Below are 17,530 nucleotides of genomic sequence, written 5' to 3' on the forward strand. Positions count from 1 at the left end.
CATGTGGCATAGACCACTGTTGAAGAACACCTTCCATTTTAATTTCATCAAGAAGGAAGTTTAGTTCATTTATGTTACGCTAAGGCTGCTCCAAAATGAAAAAAAGAAGAAAGGTGTACCAGAATATGCTACTTACTAAATATTTTCATTCATATAGCTATTTGATTAAAATCATTATATAGAAGCATACATTTTCATTTTATGGCATGAACCCATAAATGAAAACTATAAGCAGATCTGAAACAGTTCATAGTATAAAATATAAGCCCTCTTTGCTGTGGAAGCAAAATGGTAATTTTTCTTCAACTGGATGAAAGAATGGATTGTTTCTTTTGTTTTTGTATCATAGAAAAATGTAAAAAAAATACTTTCCTTAACTTTTTCAAATACTTGAGAGTTAAAAAAACCCCAACCCTTGTATAAACTTGTTTTCTTATAGATACAGAGACTCATGAGTCGTGGTCTAAGTCCAAGAGATACTTCAGATGTTGGTTTACAAAGTGACTACAAAATTCTCATAACGTTCAGAGAGGTGAAGGTTTTTTAGTAAAATGCATATGACAATAGAGCAGAATTGCTATTAAATTGTTGCTTCAAGTAGAAAGGATGTGTATTTTGAAATGGAGGACTATCTTCAAGAAACAGCTTTGTGCATGTAAGACTCAAAGATTGCAATTTATAGGCAGTGTCTACCAAGAGAAATAGAAAAGATGGTGACAGATTTCCTGATGAAATCATACGTAAACATGGAGATTTAATCTGTGCTATGACAGCATAGTAATGATCTACCTGTTAGTGTCAAATTTCCTCTTGCTTCCACAGTGAATGCAGACGCAGTTGCTGAAAAGATCATTCATTTAAGTAGTTTAACTGTTTCTAGTTTCGATGTTGCAGTACAGTCTGTTCTGTTTATTGTAAGCAGCTATTAATAAAATGGTAAGAGCGCAAGTGGACTAGAGGAGCAGAACTGGTGTAAGCAAAGTCAGACTAACTATGACTTCCTTGGGCCCAAGTTCTGGTACTTTTTCTGCAGTGAAAGACTGAGAAATGAGTTATTTATCAATTCAGACCTCGTAACTCAAGACATGCTGATTGGTTTGGGGGATTATAGTAATACTTTTATGCTAAAACAGATTCATTTGAACAGTATGAAATGTGAAGCATAATTCTTTCTTGAAGGCACTATGTGTGCAAGCCTGTTCAAGTAGTACTAAACTGAAGGCTCATTTGCTGTTTGCCTGCTTCTACAGACTGGATAAAATAACCAGGAAGTGCAAACTCCAGCTTGTCACTGCCCAAGAGACAAATGTTAATGTGACATTCTTCTGGCTATTTTGTTATAATAAAGAGCATACAGGAACTTTATCTTAAAACAAGATGCATAATTTCAGCTAGGATTAGTTGCCTTTTCAAAATGCCAACCAGCTGCTTCAAGTAGAGTACCATGAAAATCTTCTGCTTTGAAGCATGAAAAATTTAAAAGATGAGTAAGAATAAATAACAAATAGAGTTTGTTATTTACTCTGTGCATGCAGTGGATGTATATTTGTGCATGCTACAGTGACAGTTAAGTTTAACACCTTTTCTGCAATGGGCAAGAAGCTATTTGAATTCAGGATATTAAAGGAATCAAGTTGATTCCAAATGAATTTCAAGAGAGTAAGGGGGTTTTAAGAGAAAGTGAGCATGATACTAGTCCTAAATGACGCATAATGAAAATCCCTGCAGTTTCTGGCAACAAAAGTTTACATCAAATACCTGAGAAGGATGTTTGATGGTGATGTTGGGTTCATTCAGAAGGTTGAACAAGCACCTGAGCATTTACAAAATAGTGGAAGTGATGGTAAATAAAACTAAAAACACTCTCTCAGAAGGTAATGGAATGTCAGATGCTATCTCAGGACTGTCAAATCAAGAAGAGATGCCTGTGGTTACTTTCATTTTAAATGCCATTAACAGCGCTGTTGTAATTTTAGAGCTTGTACTGTTTTGGTGGGGAGCAAATTCACACTTGATCATAGTGGAAAGCAAAGCATCCTCAGATAAAAAGTCAGGCCTGTCAACCTTGATAGGTTTTCATCAAAAAATGCAGCAACCTCTTAATTTGCAGCTATGTGTTTTCCCATTGCCCAAGTTTTGGCAGCAAAGTATTTGAGAGATTAAAGGAACATTTCTTCATGCTGATCTCACCAAGAATAATCTCATGAAGTCACTCCCTTATTCAATCATTTGCCCACTTTGCTCCTCCTGTATCATATTCTAACTCCTTACCTTCAAAGCTCAGTAAGATTTTGCTTTAGCAATCTCATTTATTCTTCTCAGATTTTATTTCTCTCTCTCTGCTCACCTAGAGATCCCTCACCTTTTCTTGGTACAAGAAGTAAACATATTTATTTGCACATCACATTTAGGGAAGCTTCTTTATGTTCATTTTCAAAATGTAATAACCTTTACAACAATACAGAGTATTACTACTAAATTTTTATATTGTTGGTGAACCCTCTGGAACTTCTGAAGCTTGTGTTAAAGTTCCCTGAAGTAGGGACAAGGGCCTCTTGTGTCCCAGTGATTTGTTGAGAAACTAATGTTCCAGTCTTCTACACTGAGTAGATTATCATTTGTTTTTTTGGGTTTTTTTTTTTTGTAAAGTAAGCAAGCAGAAGTGTTCTGTAAAATGTTTTCTAAATTGCTGTTGTAGAGTTTGGTTTGTGAGAGAATTTGATATGTGGTCAGTAAAATGCATCTACTTTTCCAATATTTATTGCTTCTATTTAATGCAAAAAGTGAAAGAAGATAATGTATTCTGATTAGCCATGAAAAGACTTGCAGATGACATAGTTCAATTTGTTACCACTACTCCAGCATAGCACAGCCTGGTAGTATAGCATTAATCATAGAATCTTTTGTATTTATGTAGATTCCCTTTAATTTCTTTCTAATGTGATGAGGTTTTGTGTTACTGAATTTAAAAAAAATTGTATTAAACCAAGTGGAGATTGATTTCTAAGCATGGCAAGACGGTTCCCTTTTCTGACATTACTGTTGACTTTAACTTCTACATATGATGCAGAAATCTCACCAGCTGTCATGTATGGTATGTCTGCCCCACTGACTGTAGATTACAGCAATATGTTGTTTTCTGGATGTTTAGGTGAAATATTTTTTTCCTCTTTGTGGTAACTGATAGAAGTTGTTATAGGGTTAGATGGCAGTTCAGTTAATAGGGCAGATTTGGAATTTTAACAGTTGAAGTTATTGATGCTTTATTTGTGGAAGGGCATATGAAGGTCTGTGGGTTCTCTAGCTAGCTCCCATTAAGCCAATAGGAAAGAAATGCATTCTGAATTTAGATGAAAATTTCTCTTTGTTCTGGACTTGGAGCTCAGCACATATCTTGCTTGGGAATTAATTATTTGGCTGTTTAAGCAATTGCATATATGGCTTTTGACAGGGAAAGTAAATTCTAAATCACTGTATTAGAAGGATAAGTATGAATTTAGGCAGAAGCAAAAGAATGCCAAAGATGTGTAATTTCCAGTTTATGTGGAAACTAAAAAGAAGAATGAAAGGGAGGGCTGTGTATTAGCCATGTAAGAAGGAATTTAGGGAAAGAGTTTAACACTGAGATGTGGTCTGTATTTTGGTAGTGGTCAGAAGGGTTTTCTTTTATTTTGTGATTTTATGTTCATACAATAAACAAGCAAAAAAAGCAAGTGATATTTAAGAAACTCTTCACATTGGAAAGTTGTCACACTTCCTGTAACAGATTTTGGATAGGAGTGAGTAGTTATGAAAGGCATTTACTTGATAACTATGCAAAATGAGGCTTCTTGATAAACACAGAAGTACTATCTTGCAGTTAGGTGTTTTGAATAGTCAAACAGTTCTGTACTCTGAGCTTCAGGGATATATGTATCTTTGAAAAGTACTTAAGACATACTATTTCAAAGTCTTTTGCTAGATCTTTGTCAGGCTCTTGACCTTCATGCATTTTATCCTGATATTTTTAAATTTGTATACTTCTTTTCTCACTACATTTTTCCAGTCCACTTTCTTCTTTTCTCCCCCGCCAAAAAAAAGTTCATATTACAATTATAAAGACACTTTCAAGCTGGCTAGGAAAAAAGAAAAGTACATTAGTGGATTAGTAATCAACTGCATCTATTTTTCTTTTTCCAGACTGTTCTTCAAAAAGATTAAATTAATAACTGGGAGGTAATTTCCTGCAGTTTTATAGGGGTAGAGGAATTTGGAACAACAAAACTTTCCAAAGCACTCAGTGTTCCCGCCTTTGTAACTTTTGATGTTCAAGGGGGTTTCAGTAATGAGAAATTGGATATGATTGGGGAACATTATATTTATTGTAATGTCCTGCACTGAGACTTCTTCAGGGATTTACAGAAGTTAGTACAAAAGGCACTTCAGAGTAGGACTATTAAGTTCCACTATCCAGTCTCAGAGTTGTAGACATATCCTTGCCAAGAGGGATGGATGTTTTTCTCTTTCCTTCTTCTTGCAGTGTTCTTGTCTTAGAAGGCATGGGTGATATTACCTGAAAAGAGAATGCATTGGGAATTATACTGCTAGGAGAATCTAAATGCAGAGTGAACTAGTGCTGCATGTTAACTTGATGTTCTAAAAGAGGTGAGGAAATCCATGCTGCTGTATGGTGGCACTGGAACAAGAAAAATAAAGTTTGATGGAGACATCAAATACCCATGAGCCATAACATACCAAGAGAAAACCAATGGAGATAGTGGCACTTTCAGTCTGAGCAGTGGTGTTGGTGCAACAGCTTATAAGAGCAGATATTTGAAACAAATTATTGCTTTTGGAAATGGCTATTTTCTATAAACATCATAGCTCTATGTAGTGCACAATTTAAGGTTTTGTTTAGATTCTTACGAGGATCTGGGGTTTTTCAAAGCAAAAATTTTTTGTAGTAAACAATTAATCGAAAGGTTTTTAAAGATTTGGGATGGAATTGTTTGATATGCAAATCAACAGCAATACAGACCTGTATTCTCCTCTGCATCTTGAAAGTTACCTCCTCAGTCTTTCCTGTGCAGAGCAGTTTTCTCATAATTCATTTTGTTTGCTTGTGGAAGAAGTAATCTTGAGCCTGTCAAGTGCATATAGTTAAAATATTTGGGAACATGCTGTATGAAGGATATAATTATTTTCTCTTCCACTTTCTCCTATTTTTTACTTACTTATTTTATTAACTTAAAAGTTTAGTTCTATGCAAAGTGATCAGAATTTTCTTTACCTAACAAACTTTGGGAAGGAAGTAGCTGAGAACTTTGCATTTTGACTAGGCAAAGAAAAAAGGCAGCATTCTGAAGATACATTTTTTGTTTTGAAAAAAAGTGTTTACAAAGGTGTGACACAGAAAGGGACTGGGAGAAGTGCCTTTGAAAAGCTTTGTAAATGTCCCTTCCTAACCCTCCATATTATTAATGTGATTGCTTATGCCTTAAGGCAACATTTTTAAATTCCTTTCATTCTCCTCTATTCCAGTTTTTAATTTCAGAACAACTTTGTGGGAAAGAGTTGCTCATACTTACATTAAACAACCTTATACTTATTTCTGAACATGAGACAAGAAAAAAATGCCAGAATGTTTTCTTCTAATAGCTGTTAAGACAGGGAAGCAAAAAGAGCTTTAATAAAATGGCTACTCTTAAGTAGGCCATTGAGAATTTACCTCAAAAGAACACATAAGAATTGCTTACATGAATAAAGGAGCTACCCATCTGCTATAAAATACAGGTTTTTCTGAGTCTGTGCTGTGAAATTCTTCAAGTTACCAAGAGCAAAATTAACTGGTAAAGTGCTCAAAAGAGTCAGGCAAAGGGCTCTAGGAGCGACTGATGTGTCAACCTGTGTTACATGGCTGGAACCTTGAAAATCAGTAAAGTCTACAAAAGAATTTTTAACTTGAGTTGAATTAAGCAACAGTAAAAATGTAATCCGGTTTCTTCATTTATCAAGATCCTAAAATTTTTACTGATTGCAGTTAGTCAGCTTTTCTGAAAGTATAATAAATATGTTGGCTTGATTATATTTTTAGTTGTGCATCCTGGTATTTTTCCTAAAGCAATCTTTCTTCAAAATTATGATTGTTATATGGGTTAAGTTAAACACGGTTGGGTTTCAAATCCAATCTCTTTGGGATAACCTAGCTAGTTAGTTTCCTCTTGATGCTAAACGTCTATTTTTATTAAAATCAAAAGCTGTATAGTGAGTCACTGTACTTGAATATAGCATTTCAAAACAACTACAAAATTACACTGTTTTAAGTCAGATGCTTAGTTGTTTGCTTTATGTGTGCAGAGAAAAATGAGATTTAGTACAACTGTATATCATAGGAAACCAGTAGAAATTGATATACTTACCAACATTAACATTGGTTACTTCATTAATCTAGTAACTATTATATAAAAACCCCCAAACCCTAGTTTACTGTATTCAGTAGAGCAATAGTAATTTGTATCAGATGTTACCAAAAGTTTGTTTTATAGTTATTACAGTATACTGGCAACTTGATACAGCCTCCTGACATAAAAATATCTTACTTTTTTGTCATCCAGATGGCAGGAACCTCAGAGACACTTTATCTAGAAAAACTAGACACTTTGGCTAGAAAAACTTCATTTCTATCAATGATCTCTGCAGGCTTCTGTGATAGTTCTGATGGCAGAAGTACGTGAAGTTGATTACACTAACAAGTTGGTGTTGGATGAATAACACTCAAATCAGCCTTTCTTTGCACAAATCTCACCTTGTTTGAATTGTTCCTTAGATGAGAAAAGCAAATGCAGGGAGCCAGCGTTTAACATTCTCCTTGGATTATGGAAACATTTTGTGTTCTGGAGCTCAAAAAGAAACAGGGAGATGTAGTTTCAAAGGTTATCGTCTCTAGGTTGGTCTGTCCTACAAAACTGAGTATTTAATCTTTTCAAGCCAAAGCAATATACCTGTATCTAACACAGGGAATGTGCTTTCTTCCTTTAGAAGGAAATTCTACTTAAAAAGCCACATCTTTTAATATAAGTGGTTTAAAAAGGTCTTTGGTAAAGTATTTTAACATACTCTATGTCTCAAAATACATGGAAAGTTAAATGCAAGCAGAGAAGGAATAAAGGCTGAAACAAAGAAAATTGAATTACACAGATCAGGTAACTATAAATTAAGACTTGAAACTACTTATTGGAGCCAGTGAGATGAAAGAGACATTTAAAAAATACAGATATGAAAGGGGATGTTCTTGCATGAATGACTGGAGAGTTTAGTATAGTCAAAGAAGGCAAGAAAGCAAAAATATACTTTAAAAAAAATAACAGGAAGGATGCATTTAAAGATTTGAATCAGGAAAGCAATAATATGAAATAGAATAGACCAGAAGATTAAAAGAAGCAATATTATCCTTCAAAAGGTTTGAATGACTGGGAGGCTGAAGAGGAAATCTCAGGTTTACCTGTACCTACAGGAGAATGTACACATTAAGAATGTACACATTAAGAACTCACTTGACCCAAATCTGCCTTGCAAACAAATTTTGACTGCAAACATTTGCATTCATTATGTTATCCTTATGTAAAAGCACCTTTCACTGGCAATCAAGTATGTCTTACAATACTGGTTCTTTGGGGGAAAAGCAAAAAGAGTTGACTGAAAAAGTACCTCTGTATCCCTAGACTTAGTGTACTTCCAATTGCTGTGTAATTTGAGATTTTTTTTGGTGATAGTTTCTCATCTTGTCATGATCATTAATGTGACTCTTGATTTGATTTAGGAAGTGCATGGAAATGTGGGTAAAGAAAAATCAGTTTTCTGTCTTTTCTTGTAAGAGAGTTGCAAATAATGGATGGTAAAGATCCCCTCGTGACTTGCATCAACTTCCAGTTTTAAGATTTTCTGTAAAGAAAGATGGGCCTAAAAACTGCTGCTAAGCTACCTGAGCAGGCTGGATTTTTCTGGAAGCTGATAGAGCTTTGTTTGTCCATGTAGCCAATTTCAGAAAAGTAGGGTTTTTTTGTCTTACTACCAACATAAGCAGTACTTTTACAAAAGGTACTACTTTCTGGCCTCTTGAAAACACTCAGTGTCTAAGAAGCTCAGACAGGTGAAACCAGTGTAATTATTCTGGGTAAATTCAACTGGCTCACGGGGAAGCCCAGACCACTTCCCAGTCTTGCAGCCAGAGAACAGGGAATGCCTTGCTTGCTTGGAAAAGTGACAACGAGCAGCACCGTGTCTGGGAGGCTTGAAAGAAACAGATGCAGATTATCCAGTATCTGTTCCATTCATTTCCTTGAGTGAGGGTTTACTATTTTTTGCTACTTGAGCTTAGGTTGGTTCTTCAAGTGCAATAAGTACAGAATGAACACTGTTTTGTGCCAGTGTAAGCATATTTACATTTGGGCTTCTGCCACCAAAACTTCTTTTTAAAGGAAATCAGATCTCATGGTCCTCCGCAGGCATAAGTTTCTCTTGGCTTAAGCTTATGAAAAATACATATAGTTGCATATTGCCCATTAAAAAAATTAAAATAAAGTTCGAAATATGGTGACTGAAAACAAAAATATAAATCCAAAGAACAAAATTGTGCATTCTGTAGGTTTCTAAGACAAAATATCTGGGTTAGGAGAAGAAAACTGAGGAACCTGAGCCTCATATATATGAATGCATATGCATTTTCTCATATTCTTTTTAAGCTGTATGTTTTGATGTCATCATGTATTATTTTCTTTTAACCAATCTGGCATGTGAAATATATGTATATCCATGCCTTAGCTAAAAGTTAATTTAAACGGTTTGTCTATCAGCAGTAGCGTTAGAAGTTCAGATATTTGTGCATAAAGACTAAGGAAATAATTCTGAGAACCTGTCCTGTGGAGTCTTTCTGAATTTTATATTTTAGTTTCCTAAAATGGTTTTTGTCTTGGTTTTGTTGTTATTGTTGTTGTTGCATATTCAAAGAGCTGGCAGGATAAGTGGCAGCTGTAAACTTAAGGGTAGGCTGCAAAGCTTTTCTTCCAAAGCCTTTCTTTCATGTTTAGCCAAGTGAGAGACATGGAGTGAAATGTAAACTCTGGCTCGGTGTGTCCTCATGGCCGTGTCTGCTGGTGAGCGGCCAGGGGGGCAGAAGGGGGCTGGAGCTGCCTCACCGCAAGGGCCCGGAAGGCGCCGGCCATGAGCCGCGGCTCCAGGGTGCTCAGAGCAGGAGGAATGTGGAGATGGAGCTTGAGGGCTCTTGGTCCTGTACCCCTAAAAGCAGCCCTCCCCATGCACCCGCTCTTTCTCACTTCATTTTCCCCCTGGGACAGAAGGAAAAGTCATCCACTTCTCCTCTCAGTCATTTAACTGCATCTTTTTAATCCCTGGCAGTCCAACTGGGAACTCTGTGTTTTGTTGAACTTTGTTTTATTTGGAATTGCAGACTGGAACCATTTCTATTTAATGTGGGAAACAAGCTTTGCAGAAACTCAACCTTTACACTGGGAAAGGAACTTCCTATAAAACATAAACAGATGTTTGTACTTTTGTATGCAGATTTGTTTGTGGGAGCCTTTGTGATAAACTGCATAGATGCAATATGGAGTTCTAACAATTAAATCATATCTAATGAGTTTGATTGCTTTGACATGATCTGCGCTGGTACTCCTGGCTTGTTTTGTTTGTTTTTAAAGAGATTTTTTTTTTTTTCCAACTGTATTTTACAAGCAAAGTTGATCTAAAACCTGTTTCTCAGCATGGGGACTAGAAAACTTTCTCCCAGGACAACGGGGTGATTCCTGGAAGAAGTCAAACCATTACCTCTGGTGCAAGAGAGATTTCTAAATCCTGTAGTAGCCATAATTGCTTAGCATAATTGCTTTCTGTCAAGTAATTCTTGGCTCCTAATCCTTTTGTTTTCTTATTTGTTTGCTTGTTTGTTATTGTGATGGAAAGGGATAAGCAAGTAGCGTTTCCTCTCTTGTTTAGAAGTGTCTTTCCTTTTGCTTTCTCTCCCCCACAGTTCTCTCTTTGCACTTGTTCTTACTCCATCTACACTGGCTCTTTCCTTTATTCTGTTTACTCTGCAGAGAACATAAAACTAAAAAATATGTATACATATATATATTAATAACTTTTTAATTCTTCTATTCTGACCGTTAATTTTCCCCTCACTCAGCTGAGGCCCACAAATTCTCTAGTTGGTGTCTTTTTCCGTATCCAGGTTTCTACAGAGTGTGTCATCATTGTGCACTGATGCAATTAAGTGTGATCACAAAGAAAACTATTGTTTGATTCAGTCTGGAGATTGCCAGTTGTGAACAATTGCTTGGATCCTGTGAATACAATATTTTTCATATTCATCCTGGAGGCAGTAGAATGAACTTTGATTTTTCCTGTGTTCATATGTAAATCATACTCCTCTCTACCTATGTATATACACATGGTTTTCTGTTGACTGTTTGGTATAGAAAAAATGATTACTAGAGAAGTTAATCTTTGAGGTGTTATTTATACATTTGGGACACTAACATGCATGGACAAAAATTGAAGCTGTCCAAACAAATTGGATTATATCGAAAGATAAAATTTTGTTAAATGCGCAATTCATTATCAAAACTCAGTCTTCTGCCCAATGGACAGACTCAAAGTGATGATTCCTTCTGAGAATTTCCTTACATTGTGTGTGACATATTGTAAGTGCTACTCCAGTTTACAATCTGAGCTGGTGGAAGACTTGAGAGGAGAGACATACCATAGAGTAGATGTGGTAAATAATATCAGCAACCTTGAATTTCATTAAATTTTGCCTTTTCCGTATGGGTTTGCATCAAAGGTGTGAAATACTATGCTCTGTGTGACTATAAAGGCTGCCTTTGCTTTGGAAAGACTCTGTTAGTAATGCAAGTTACTGCTGTTTGCCTCATTTTGCATCATTAGGGTGGTGAACACCCCTCCACGTATTTAAATTTTGAAGGCAGTAGCCCTAATACTAGAGTTGTAGAGTTTTATGGCTCTCTCTTGCAAAATTTGGAGATACAGGCTGAGGAAATAAAAAATAATACCTGCAGTGTATATAAGGGAGGGTGACAGTGTTAAATTTCAGTCCTTCTGATAAGCTTTCAAGAGCAGCACCAATGATCTACAGTTTTCAGATATTATGGAGGAATCAAGTGAAGGAAACCCAAGGATGCAACCTTCAACAGATCTTTTCCAGTAATTCTTATTAGCTGTGGTTTTAAATAAATAATTGAATTAAAAGAGTTGCTCCAGGAGAAATTTTTCAGTTTTAATAGACTGAGACATGTTTTTCAAGCTGGAAAACACCTCTGTTATGTCCTCTTCCTTATTATTCTCTGCCTATAAATAAGGTGAGGAAGATAAGAAGAAAGTCAGGCAAGAAACCTGCCTTAAAGGTCTTAGAGCAAATTGTTTATTCCCATGTTGTATTTTCTTGCAGCATTTTTCTGCCAGTGGTCTCTCATGCGGTCAGGTTGCTTTCCAGTTTGCTTGCTTTGTTTTTTTTTTTAATGTCTAATCTCAGTGAATTAGTACATGAGGGTTAAAGTATTATGTTTCTTTGCCTTTCCTGCGTCTAGCAACTTAAAGGGATCTTGAGACTGCAGAGAACTGAAGCTTTTCCCACTTGTGTGGGTAAAATTGGTAGACTCATTGCAATAAAATATGTGTATAATGTTACTTTGCAATTTAATACTTTGCCGTTTCATTTATACTCTCCAAAAATATAATATAAATTCTATTTAGTAATGCTCATCTAATTCTAATGGTCTATTATTTTTTTATTTTTCTTTAGGGTGTACCTCAGTTACCATGTGCCAAAGCATTGTATAACTACGAGGGAAAAGAACCTGGAGATCTTAAATTCAGTAAAGGAGACATCATCATTTTACGTCGACAGGTGGATGAAAATTGGTATCATGGAGAAGTCAATGGCATCCATGGCTTTTTTCCTACCAATTTTGTTCAGATTATTAAGCCTTTACCTCAACCTCCGCCTCAGTGCAAAGCACTTTATGATTTTGAAGTAAAAGACAAGGAAGCAGATAAAGACTGTTTACCATTTGCAAAGGTAAAAAGAGAATACAATTACTATTTTCTTCTAATAATTTCATTCATCTGGATAAGAAATAATACAATTGTTTTGTAGTCTTACCTGCATTTCTTATTGGAGCTGCACACGTATGAAAAGGACAAGTAATTCTGCAAGTATTTCTCCTATATTGATTCATTTTGCCTTCTCTTTCTAAGTCACATATAATTTATCTGATGCTTTATTTCTGAGGATGCATTTTTTCATAACTGCAGTAGTGATGTTCCTGATTTATGAGAAATAACCTATGTTGTGAATTAAAAACATTCCATCTTCTAAAGAAACACTCAAATTGCAGATGTGAAAGAAGTCATACCGCTAGCAGTGTTCTTAAGTACTTAAATAGAAAAACAACATCTAGGGAAGGTTAGGTAATGAGTCAGTCGAGAAGAAAAATGGTTGCAGTTCAGTTGATTAATGCCAAGGAATTAGAGGGGGGCTGATGAGTAACTTGGGCTGAACATGACAGTAAGACTGGCACTAAAGACCAAGTCAGATCACTGAGATGTGGGCAGTTAGTTGAACTCTGACAGAATAGGAAAAAGAATAGCTTGAACTGACTTCAACCCCAAAAGCAGCATATTCCTCTTATAGAGTGCCTTCTCTGCTGTTCTTGTCTGTGTCCCGCCTTCTCTGATTACTCCTGTGTTATGGAGGAAAATTAAATGAGAAGTTAAATTAGAGCTGGGAGACATAATCACTGCATGTTCACACAGGATGATGTTCTGACTGTAATTCGCCGTGTGGATGAAAACTGGGCAGAAGGAATGCTGGCTGACAAGATAGGAATATTTCCAATTTCATATGTTGAGGTGAGTAAAGTTGAGTCCTCAGTAAGGCTGTGCCCACTGTGTGTTTAATTATCTGAAAGGAAAAATAATCAGTACTGGTGATGATTCTAAAATAATCTGAGATATAAATAATCCTAGACCTAAAAGGCTCTTTGGGGAAGTTAATGGCCTCAGCATTTGAACGAGTGATTTTCACGTAGCTATTTGATACCTATTTTTATTGAATGAATTGAAATGAGTGTAATTGGAGGCAGTCACTATGTTTTCTTCTTAATACTGGAGTTATGCAGTCAATTCAAACCACACTTAGCCACAAAATGAAAGCAGTCAGCAAGTCAGAGAAATAGTTAGCTTTGCACTGTCCCTAATATCCACCTCTCACAACCAAATTAGCACAACTAGGACGTCAAAGGGTATACGCTGTTGTTAAACAGGTAAGGGATTGGCTTTTTCATCAACAGAGCCATATTTAAAACCTTCTGTATCTTCCTGCATTTCTCCTGTGTTACAATGGACAGTAAGAGGTAGCAGTTGAGAAAATTTCCCCAGACTTTTAAATTTTTAAGGGTTGAAAGCTGTATCTTTTATATGGGAAAACATCAACAATTAGGAACAGTGTGTACAGCAACAGTGATTATTCAAATTTGCATTACAGAAATATTCAAAGGTTTGGAATAGCATTTTCCTTTTCTGATAGGTATGCTGTGGATACTTGGTAAGATACACTTCCCTGCAATGACAGTATTTTATTTAAATAAATGAGGCAAAGTGATGAAAGAAAAAAGTATTTTCACGTTATCTCTGGGATGAGAAATATGTACTTCAGGTCATAGAAGAAATGTGTAACCATACTAAGAAGTAAGTCAGGTTTTATTAATTCAATTTCTGAATCCTATGATGAGATGGGAACTTTAAAAAACGTTACGGCTTTCAACCAAAATAAAATATATTCTTTATAAAAGAGAAAAAATATATATTTATTTTTATAGCTTAATGTAAGGAGCTGTTTATCTGGATATAGAAAATGTCACATGACTGTAAACACAAGAAGACCAAAAAAGTTTCAACTTGCTTAGTGCAATTTTGGCTTCGGTTTAAGTTTTTAAAAGCCAATTTAACAATTTCTTGCCCTTGGGTATTCTTTCCTAGCTCCTTGCAATAAACTGCCCCTTCGTTTCAGCCAGTAAAGCTTTTTGTAGTGTTTTTTCAAACTGAATTACTTAGCCTTGTTAGAAAAAGCCCTTTCCTAAGGCTGCCACTTGAGCTATTTAGCTAACAACTACATTCCTATCTCTTCAAAAGTTGCGAAAAGGAGATATGGCCTTGAAAAATATTACATAAAGATAAAAGTCACAAAATGTATTCCTGTTAATGTTTTTAGACTGATTCCATCAACTAAGAAAATGTATTTTCAGTCAACCCTTTTAGAACAGGCATCAACACATAAGTATTATAAATGATAACCTAAGAGTTACTTCAAATCAGATAGGTGGGTTTTTTCAGTATATACTAAACTGAAATGCATCCTGTGGTGGAGGGCAGTGAGATGTGAAGTATGGGTTGGAATTTTGAAATGCCTGGTTTCTGAGAGTATATAACTATTATTCTGGAAAAATATACAGACAACTGATAGAAACAAGTATATCAAACCATTCTTACCTATTTTATGAAAGACAATGAAGATGAGAAGTAATTAATACTTTGAAAAGATTTCTACATGGTAGTTTTCATTGCACTTCCCAATCCTGTAATTATTTTTAGGGAATTCTATTATGTTATAAAAACAGACATATCTTTTCCCTTGTGTATGTTAGTCCACATCCTTTTGTTTAAAAATGTGAATTAGTAGCTCCATTTACTAGAGAATTTCTGAAGTCATTAACTATAAAATGGGCGTAGTCTGTGGTGTTTATTCTGTAGTATAGGTGTAATAATTGTGATATTTTTTAGATAATGTTGAAATTCCATGAAAATCTCTGATCATGTTTGATTCAATGTTCACTACTCTGATCTTTTCTAACTTTCACTTACTAAATTTGTGGCAATAAAGTAAGACTGAACACATTTTGAGAGAAATTTTAAGAATGATTCTATTAAATCACACTTACAGTTATCTCTGTTCCAAAAGGAAAGATTATCCATAACTAAACAGATATTATTAGAATTTTTCTGCATAGATTGCAGTTCTGGGTGCAATATGCATTTCTTATACCTCAGATTGGATATTTTGACTTAGTTTAACACTTATACAAATATAAATGCCTAGAATAGAATAAAAATCAGGAAAGAGGAATCACTCTTCAGTCAAATTGCCAGTAGAAAATAATGTCAGCTTTTGTTTACTTTTGTGTGAGTAAAGAATACCTGAATTAATTTGTAAAATAAGTGTGGCAAAGCACAACTCTGTGAAACCTTGAAGTAGTGGTAATTCCTGCAGATGTCTGCAGGCAGATGAAAGCTGTGTGCCGACCTCAGCCCTGCTGGGGAAACGAGATGCCACTCAGCCAGCTGCTTCTGTCCTGTCCTGTTTGGAAAGTTCTACAGTTTCCTAGAGTTTGGTAGGAAAGGGAATTGGATTTCAGGCTTTTTATGACAGAAAAGATTTAGTTGAGCAGGAAAAAAATAAAAAAGTGAATGTAAAGACTGAAATGAACAAATCTCAGTGAAAATATATCTGTTAAGGAAGGCAACTGATGTAGGAGCTGCGGGCCTAGATACATAGGTATTTGTTGCAGAAAGGAATGCTAGATTGAAACACTTCATAGCATGATTTGGGTTCAGCCCCTTGGTGGCCTTGAATATCTGCAAGCTATTTCATTGGAGAATGCAGGCAGGTTCTTAGTTTCTCTTCTCGAGGAAGAGAAGTAAACTGCACTCTGCAAAATATTCTGCAGCTGTTGCTGTCCTCAGGTTACTTTGAAGAGGAGGCCAGTAATCAGTTCTCTTCCATCTTCAGATTCATGAAACTGTTGTTTGCTTGCTTCTCTGCATAAAAAAAGCACTGTATGCTGCTTATCTTTGAATCAGTCTTGAATTGATCCCATGGGCAAGCCTTAACTTTTCCCTAATAGGTTTTTCACTGTATGGAGTTATCAGATTCTGCAGGCATTGGTAGCTTCTGTAGGTAAACAAATATAATTAGGTGTAACGGGTACCATGGGGTGCTGTTAGCAAAATGGTTTTTGATTTTGTTTTTCATTCCTCCGTGATCCCTTCACTTCTCTGATTAGATAGTTCTTTGCAAATGAGGATGTAGAGTACATAAGAATAGAAACAGTTGCAGCCATTTTATCAACAGTATGGAATACCTAGATTCTCAGAAAGGACATAGAGAATTTCAGTCTGAGTTGAAAAAAAATAAAATGTGCAAAATAGATAAAATTAAAATTATTAGACTTTGAAAAGCCTGCATGTTTGTCATGATGACAAATAAGACCCTGACAAGCTGAACAGCAGAGTAGGGTTTTTTTGTCTTATTTTCTACTTGTTTCATATCCTTCAGTGTCATATCAGTGTTTTTTTATGAAATAATGTCTTCACTGGTCTGTTTAAAGTATGTTTGATCTAAATTTAAAATTCAATAATCATCTAAACAATGAGCTTCATTGGAGAAAACAGTATGTTTATATCTTCTGTTATACACGAATAATACAACATTATTTTGATCCATATGATCCATCTTGAGTAATAGCAGGAAGGAAAATCTAGCATCCACCTTTTTCGTAAGATTGTCTACTGCTGTGACGTTGTCTTCTCCTATCCTTCCTTCTTACAAGAAAGATGGAGAGGGACTTTTTACAAGAGTATGTGGTGACAGAACAAGGGGGAATGGACTCAAACTGGAAGAAGATAGGTTATGATTAGATATTAGGAAGAAATTCTTTACTCTGAGGGTGGTGAGGCACTGGAACAGGGTGCCCAGGAAGGTTGTGGATGCCTCATCCCTGGAAGTCTTCAAGACCAGGCTGGATGGGGCTCTGAGCAACCTTGTCTAGTGGGAGGCATCCCTGCCTGTGGCAGATGGGTTGGAACTTGGTGATCTTGAAGGTCCCTGCTAACCAAAATGTTTCTGTGATTCTGTGATTCCAGTTGTCTTCAGCTGCGTTCTAAAGGACCAACAATAAGAACATTTAGGAAAAAAATTCTGTATTCTTGACTTCATAACCTGTTTCAAATCCTCCATTAGGCCTCTACTCCACTGCAGTGTGTTCCATGGAGTTCATCTTCTTCTGTAGGAAGTTTTTATGTCAACTCCTCATTGTTCCAGTAGTTCTGGTTTTGAACTTTGTCTTTTTTTCTGTATATGCATTAAATTTCCTTCCAGATGGCATCTTTCAAATAACACTTGCCAACCTCTTCCATATTAAAAAAAAAAACAACTTGGTTCTTTTACACACTACCTTATATATCGTAATCTATATCTGTAGATACCTACTTGTGTTCAGAATATAATCTGGGTATTTGTGGGAGCTGTATTTAAATCAGTGTTGATGCTATCATTATTAATGGTTTGTTGTTTGGCTAGTAAAGTTTTGATGGGGTAAAATGCTACTTTAAAACTCTTCATGAGCACAGTAGGTGTCTCAAGACTTGCAGGAAAATGGTAAAATAAATAGAAGAAATAATA

At 35.6% G+C, this 17,530-nt stretch overlaps 1 protein-coding gene across 2 annotated transcripts in view; it reads left to right on the top strand.

Moving 5' to 3' along the window:
* Nucleotides 1-17,530, top strand: part of SH3RF1 (SH3 domain containing ring finger 1) — an 82,053-nt gene that overhangs the window by 36,759 nt on the left and 27,764 nt on the right. For both annotated transcript variants that reach the window (XM_014878549.2, XM_088163615.1), the window contains exons 3-4: nucleotides 11,816-12,091; nucleotides 12,829-12,924. In XM_014878549.2, coding sequence (XP_014734035.2) covers nucleotides 11,816-12,091; nucleotides 12,829-12,924 — 372 coding nt within the window. The remainder of the gene's footprint in view (nucleotides 1-11,815; nucleotides 12,092-12,828; nucleotides 12,925-17,530) is intronic.

Source organism: Sturnus vulgaris, chromosome 4, assembly GCF_052056855.1.
Source record: "Sturnus vulgaris isolate bStuVul1 chromosome 4, bStuVul1.hap1, whole genome shotgun sequence".
Classification (NCBI taxonomy): domain Eukaryota; kingdom Metazoa; phylum Chordata; class Aves; order Passeriformes; family Sturnidae; genus Sturnus; species Sturnus vulgaris.